Here is a 7,742-nt window from a genome sequence, read left to right on the forward strand (position 1 = left end):
ATCTCCTCAAACTCTTCACAGCTAGGAGAGATATTGCTGTCTCCAGAAATAATACTATTTTAGACATTATAATTTAAATCTTTCCATAGGATTTCTTTGGGGACTCAGGTAGCAGCATGAGGCCCCCTGGTGGCTGGATATAATTCACAAATTTGCTTTCCCAGCATTTGTAAGAGCTTGAATAGATTAAAGAAATACAAAGGTGGTTCATACTCACCTAGACGTGGTGCACAGGAGAAGGGGCAATAGAATGACCTATTTTAGAGAAAGTTGAGAAGAAAACTATTTTCTTTTAAGAAATAAGAATGGACTATAATTCTGGTTAAAACACCTCACTGTCTGATTTTTCATCCTTGCATTCACTCAGCATGCCAATTAGTTACTTGTTGAGTTTCTTACTTGTGCAAGACATTATATTAGGTATCATACTAGAGTTAAAGCATACACCACACACTTCTAAGGAGCATTGGAAGGGGGTAAAAAATTTATACCACCGACATGAAGGAATGGATGAGTGCCATTAGAGAATGAATAATGACTGACAGAAGAGCACTTACTTTCATACACAAGGGAAGGCTTCCAAGAGGAGGTGGCATTGGAGCTGGAGTGCTGAAAAGAAGCAGGATTTGGGTAGACCGAGATGGAGGAAAGGATGACACCATTGTCACAATGGAGAAAAAGCAGAGCTGATATAGTACGGTGACAAGTGTAGACTGCTAACTCAGAAGGAACTCTGGGAGTAAGAGTGAGAGTGAAAGCCTACATATCTGTTTGGAGCAAACTGGAGAACCCTGAATCTTGCCTGAGAAATTTTCTCACAAAGAATTTGCCTCTTTCTGCAGAAAAGGGGTGCATCAAATCACAGCCTCATTGACACTGAAATGAGCACAGTTCCACTCACTTGCAGCTGGTGGGGAAGGACATTGATCTGCACCTGCTACCATCTAACCTCCAAGATCACTCAGATGTTTCCAGTGACCTTAATTTGCATAGCATCACATCTAACTGAGCAAGCAGTCTGGCGTATAGATGGTCCCAGAAAGATGCGTTAATTAAATAACTAAGAACTAATGAAACAAAAAGGGAATGTACACTTAATAGAAAATTAAGCATTGTTTTTCTAATTATAATGGTATAGGAATCCTTTAGAATAGAATTAACATAAGTAATAGTATTCTTTAGAAGTAAAATATGAAAATAAAAATCCTCCAGTAAAGTTAAGATGCAACATGTCCCTTTGAGAGAAATACAATCAATACCTGGCAAATGAGAGAGGGGAAGATGAAAAATCTGGGACTGAAGTAAAAATAACTTCAACAGAAACAACCATTTAAGAAGATTCAGCAGCAATAAGTATTTATTATTTCGAGTGAAATGTACATTAAATTTTTATATAAAAACCATCAAAAGTGCTATATTGGATTATTTTAATATTAATTTAACCCCCATCATCTATTACCTGCAGCTTTTATTTTTACTTCTGATACTTCATTACAATCCCCTAAAACTGTCCAATGTTAAAAATATTTTTTAAAGTTAGTTTATTTTTCAAGATAAAGTACCACCAGTGATGAGTTACTGAAAGTGAAAAATAAAAATGGATGCCAGAGAAACAACTTACTGAAAAAAAAAAGGTAAAAACTACCACAGAATTTTCTAGACATATGCAAATTCCAAGGCAATGCAGACCTTCCGCAGAATGTTTTTATAACAACTTCTCAAACAATGTGGTTTATTTGGGGGAGGGGGCTCAATGTCACTATCTTACTATTTTCTCATTTCTTGGCTACTGCCCAAGGTGAACCAAACGTCTAAGACTGGGCACCCCCACACACCCTGCAATGATTAACTTAAAGTGAAAGCTCTGTCTTTGAATTAGCACTTAGGATTAAGTTTGTCATTATAGAAGACATTCACAAAGAAAATATTTAAAAAGGTCATTTGTCACAAAGGAGGACCCCTTTGACCCCCCCACCTTCAACCTACTCCCATTTTTCTAGTCTTCTCCAAGCCAAGCCCATTCCCTCCCACATTGGTTCTGGATGAATTGGCTGACCAAGTTAGAACAGGTTCTTCAGGCAACATATCCCATTTGGTCTCGTTTCAGTCTTAAGCAAACAAGCTTCTCTGATTTGCCACGAGAACTGTCTGACTCTCCCGTCTCTTGGCTTTCTTGCTCCTCTGTCTCACCTTCCAACACAAGGCACTGGAGGCTAATAAAAAAAGTGCAGATGACAGAAGGACCAGGCCAAAGATAGAGATAATGGAGCCATGGGAATTGAAGCTGTAAGCCACTGCAGTGACCACGATCCCAGCGATGAAGACCACCACAGCAAATGGGATGATGCAGCGGTAGCAGGAAAGCTCTGTACCCCCTGTGGCAGCCATCAGCTGGACCTCACTGACCAGGGGGACCGTGGTGACTATGACTTCACTCTTGGGGTTTTTCTCCATTGTCCCAGGCATGGATGATTTGGGGGCTCCTGGCATCTCCTTTACAAGCTCTTCAGTCATTTTTACAGTGGTGCTTCCTAGCTGACTTTGCAGACTAGATCTGGAGAGCCTCACCAGAGTGGAAGCTGTGGAGAAGACAGGAGACATCAGCCAGAGGCACCAGAATAAGCCCTGCAAATGGAAACAGAGAGCTGCCTACCCCCTTCCCATGAGACTTGAGAACATGTGGAAATCAACTTTTGATTTTTTAGGATTGGTTCCATTCTCTTGGCATTGGGCAAAAAGCAGATAAACATAAAGAAAGGGAAGGCAGAAAAAGCAGGAAGCACTTCACAGTGTTTAATATTCCTTGGCGGTCTACAAATGTTTTTTGTAAGCTTTTCTGCTTTGCCTATTGCTTTCCTTTTCTCTAAACACAGAAAGCCCAAATCCTAATCCAAAGATGGCCTAATTCAAGAGGAGAATATGCTGTAAACAGTGAGTTCCACAACTCCTAGCAACTTCAGCTTCAACTGGCTTGTTTGCCAGGCATAACAAGCATTCTTTCCAAGCTATCACCCATGTACTGCTCAGGAAATCGATGTCAGGACCAGCATGCAAATGGTGTTCTTCTCCATCAACTGTCTGCCGATGAAGCTTTACTGTGGAACTATGGGTTCCAGGACCTTTTTATTCCCCCCATGGTAGATGGGCAGGTCAGCAAAAAGTTCAGTGACCATGAGGTTACAGTTTGTGATGAGAGGTGTGGCAATAGCCCCTTATCCATTTGAAAAAAAAAAAAAAACTAAGGAAAAAAAGCAGCAATTCGTGTGAAATAATTTTATGCTTTCTTAAGTTAAAGACTAAATTGACTATTAGAGTAATTGGCTGTCAGCTTGAAAATTTTCTATTAAAATCAACAAGAAATTTTGATATCATGTATATTATGTATGACATAATTAAATAAGCATGCTAGGGCTGGGATGCAGCTTGGTGATACAGCTCTTGCCTAGCATGCATGAGGCCCTGGGTTCGATCCCAGCACCAAAAAAGAAAAGACAAAAAAAAATAAGCATGCTAGATATTCAATAAAATTTGACAGATGCATTTGCCTTCCCCCCCGACCATATCCTTGTGTACAAAACTTGTCCCTTTCTAAATATTTTGAACCTGAACATTTTAGGACAAATCTCAATACCCTGATCAAAAGCTGTGGCTGAAATGCTTTTATGAGAAGTCAGTGGAAAGTCCTGTGTGCTGTTCAAGACAGTTAAGTCACTGTCTCGTGTCCTCTAGAGGCAGAACAGTCGCCATGACTGAAAGAATTTACAGGAAGACACTTGAGATCATTTTTATGAGGTTAATCCTTTGGATATATTAAGCATCAATTGAAAAGAAATGCAACCCAAGTCAAACTTCACCATTCATTCTTCCCAGCCCAGGAAGGTCAGAATAGTTAGTGAGCAACGACACTAACTATTGGAGCTGACTAATTGCATGTAAGTTTTAATCATCAAACAAATTAATTGCTGCTGTTTAATGTCACCCTAAATAAACACTGGCCTACCCATTTAAAGGATATTTGACATTTTATCTGAAAAAAAAAATTAAAAGTATTCTTCTCAAACTGAGATTGTGCTAACCTAATAAACAACATCCTGTCCCCAAACCTCAAAGAGAGAAAGACAGACAGACACACACACACACAGAGAAAGAGAGAGAGAGAGAGAGAGAGAGAGAGTATGTGTGTATCCATTACCATGGAAACGACTTGGGAGAGAGGAATCAGCCAAGGTTGAGTGTCTTCATTCACCTTCTGGGGAAAATACCTTCACTGATGGCTGTCAATGAAATGACAGATCAAGGATCTCCTCTAGGGAAAAGAAAAGTTATAAAAATATTTGATGCAGTTTGGTTTTGAGTCCCGAAGCTCTTCTTTCAGGCTACTTCTGCTCCTAAAAGACGCTTGTCTTTCCCTCCCTCTCTCTTTTTATTCCCTCCCCCTTCACTTTGCCCCTCCCTATCACTTTTTTTTTCTTCTTTCTTTTCCTTGCTAGCAGATTCCAAGTTTTGGCTTTTCTCAAGTCTGCTCAGTGACTTGATAAGTCAGGATCATTTCTACAGAATTCCCAGAGACAGGAGCCAGCGTTTACTTCTATTTCTCTTGCAGCATTTACTAAGCAGTCTGCTTTGAATTACTCATTTTTTCCCCAACCAACCTCCAAATCTCTTTCCCGCCCATCAGGCATTTTCATAAGAAAATCCCAGAATCGGCTTTGCAGACCCAGCTGAGGGGACAGACACTCTAGAGGGGCTGAACAGCTGTGGAGTCATTAGGCAGCTGAATTCTAAAGCAGCAAAAATTCATGTTCTTAGGTCCTCCAGTATGTTTTACTTACATGTGTGATGGTCATCTGAAACTTCACCCTCCACACATCCTCTCCATACTCCCCACCACCCCACACTCCTCCGCTGAATGCTAATTCATTCAGGAAGGAGGGTGGGAAAAACTGTGGGTAAGGGGGAAAACCAGTAGTGATTTAAACAGGATTGCTTACTTCTTGTGCTAGGAAGCAAGTGAGTTTGGCAATGCTGGAATTATCAGTATCACTGCCTGTTTACAGAGCACCTACTATGGGCATAGCACAACATTAAGGAATGTCACATATTAATGTTAATTCTTCTTAGTTTATAAATAAGGTAATGGAGACTCAGAGATGTGAAATAATCTGACAAATGTCACACAAGAGAAAAAAAAAAAACCCTTGGTTTGGATTCCATTTATTAAAAGATCTATCTATCATCCAGGAAGCTTGTTAAATGTAATTCTGATCCAGTGGGTCTGTAACAAGCTGCCCACCTATGCCAAGGCTGCTGTTCATTGGTCAATTTTAAGGAGTAAAATATTTTAAATATTTGAAACAAGTATGACTTGACGTGTCATACTCTCAAATGTTAAACTTAAAAGTCTATTTCCCAAAACCATCAATGGCCTGGTAGGTTTATGCTTTCATACAGACAAACTTTTTGAAATTCTAAAATACTTGAACTACATAAGAGACCAGATCATCTCTTGAGGGAAAATGGAGATAATACTGCGAGACTATTATAAGCTTGTCCCTATACATCTGTGGCTAAAAGTTATCCATCCTTCATTTTTAAAAAAAATATGTGCAAGTATTACTAACTCCTTGTAACTAATACAGAGAATCTCACATCCTCATTAACTCTTGGAAGAGTTTTATTTTCCTTCTTTCTGTGGGATCAGCAGGGTTCTCTAGCCACTGGCTTAGGGCTTGGATCTTCCCAAACATGCCACCCTATTCTTTCTAGCCCCATGTAATAAGAGAGAGGGACCAGTTCTTTTTTCTAGGATGGAAGCCAGAGAGAGGGCTTCTTCATTTCAAAAGATAAAGCTGAAAAGTCCTGGAGACCTGGCTGAGTTGGAGGAACCAAGCACACCGAGGATGGCAGGTACCTGGAGGTCACTTGGAGGCCTCAACTGCTACCATCCTCACAGTTTTAAAATGTGGAACCTACAGAAACAGAGCCATCATGAACAAGGAGTGCTGAGTGCTGTCCCTGGTTGTTGAAGATCAGAGACACTTAGAACCAGGGCATTTCAGAACTTGCCAAGGTGCCTTGGGAAGATGATGACAGTGGGGGTGGAGGAGGGGTTGGGCAGGTTGCAGCAACTGGAGATTCATCAGGTAGTATTGAAACAGCCCCCTTTGGGAGCAATTTCTCCCTACTTCCTAGCACAGATCATTTTCTCCACAAAAAATATATATATAGTTCAATAACCCCAAGGAGGCTCTAAGCATCACCTTATCCTGTTATGAAAGCCAAATGAACTTCTAGAGGGATCGGATGCACCCTTTATAATGGTGAGCCTTGGGTTGGGTCCACCCCGAAGGACAGTGAGTAGAGCTGTGCCCTGGGAGTGCAGACAGGTTCAGGGTTACTTGCAATACCAGAGCTTTAGCCTTCTCAGACTCCAGGTGTCTCATCCATCCCAATTCTCCCACACAGCATTTGTGCATCTTGCCTAGATGGGCAGATGATACACATCTCCAGACTCAAGCACTGGTAACTCCAAAGAAGTAGAAAGCTTTCGGATTAACTGGAAAAAGATATCAGGAAAATAGATACCTACCACTGTAACCGCGGACACATGCAGCTTTTACTAACTTTATTACTGCTTGGAGTTGAAATTCAAAGAGAATTCTTAGTGTCCCATGTGTGATGCCTTTGAATGTCCATTCGTGCCTCCATGATATTTAACACCCCTGGGAAAATCCCTTCAGGAACACCTGCCCCCACAAGCAAAAATTTCATCCACAAGGCAACCAGCCTTCTTTCTGCAAGCCCTCTTCTTTCACAAGGGAGAGAAAATCTCCCTGGCTCTTTTTAAAACACATGGCTTTAAGAGAGTCCTTTAAGTTTACAGAACTTTCCTGAAAGCCTCCAATGCACGAATTATATCAGTACGCCCCTCCATTCTCCCCATAAACATCCACTATATCTTCCCCAGAATTTTCAAAGAGCAAGGAAAAATCCTTACCTTTCTCAGCCAGAATCGGACTGAGACAGCTGCCAGCCCCAGCCAACGGCAACCCGGAGAGGAGGATGCAAATTGCCGCACTAGGGACCGTAAACAAAGTACTCAGCAAGGCTGAAACACCATTAAGGGACCGGAGACAATTTGGTAAAAGAAAAATCCTTCAATGCTGTTGTGTTTTACTCTATGGTTCCTTTATGCGAACATAATCCATTTTGTAAAAAGCACTAAGTTAGAAAAGAACATCCTCCTTTGCTTTCCCCTTTTTGTATCCTTATTTAGACATTCATTTTTAAAGTTTTCCCTATTCAAACCCCCAATTCTGATACCCTCTCTCTGTAATCATGTGGACCTACAGAAAAAAGTTTCATCTGTAATCTTATACCAATTCTGCACTACTGGGATAGGGTGGGTTTGGGGAAGTGTTTGGGAATGGGGAGTGGAACCACACGTGAATCTCTTTCACTGTAACTTGCAAGTGGTAAGAGGAATATAGAGAAAGATAAGAATTAGTGGTAAAAATAGCTGTAGTGTGGATCCTGTTCCCAAAGCCAGGGAAATGGTCTTACCAGTGCCTTCATCCCAGGATAGAATGACAGAATACTGGGAAGTCACTTCTCTGGAGAACTGAGGCGCCCAAAAGCATCACAAATAACAGAGCTCGGAACTTATAGAGAGAATCCTCCCAAATTTAAGGGGCGGCAGGGGGGCAGAGGGCATAAATTCAAAGTGAAGAGGATCAAGAAGG

At 41.0% G+C, this 7,742-nt stretch overlaps 1 protein-coding gene across 5 annotated transcripts; it reads right to left on the reverse strand.

Annotated features, from left to right (window-relative positions):
- Positions 1 to 1,329: 1,329 nt before the first annotated feature.
- On the reverse strand, positions 1,330 to 7,091 carry Tmem100 (transmembrane protein 100). 5 transcript variants are annotated; one of them, XM_074046104.1, is made up of 3 exons: positions 6,998 to 7,091; positions 4,193 to 4,306; positions 1,330 to 2,579 (listed from the first exon to the last, which is right to left on the reverse strand). In XM_074046104.1, the coding sequence occupies exon 3, from the start codon at positions 2,512 to 2,514 to the stop codon at positions 2,110 to 2,112; it is 405 nt and encodes a 134-aa protein (XP_073902205.1). In that variant the 5' UTR covers positions 2,515 to 2,579; positions 4,193 to 4,306; positions 6,998 to 7,091; the 3' UTR covers positions 1,330 to 2,109. The 5 variants fall into 5 exon arrangements, with proteins under 5 accessions (XP_073902205.1, XP_073902207.1, XP_073902206.1 ...); XM_074046106.1 differs by lacking the exon at positions 6,998 to 7,091 and adding an exon at positions 6,590 to 6,984; XM_074046105.1 differs by lacking the exon at positions 6,998 to 7,091 and adding an exon at positions 6,408 to 6,582.
- Between the last annotated feature and the right edge of the window lie 651 nt (positions 7,092 to 7,742).

Source organism: Castor canadensis, chromosome 11 (assembly GCF_047511655.1).
Source record: "Castor canadensis chromosome 11, mCasCan1.hap1v2, whole genome shotgun sequence".
Taxonomy (NCBI): domain Eukaryota; kingdom Metazoa; phylum Chordata; class Mammalia; order Rodentia; family Castoridae; genus Castor; species Castor canadensis.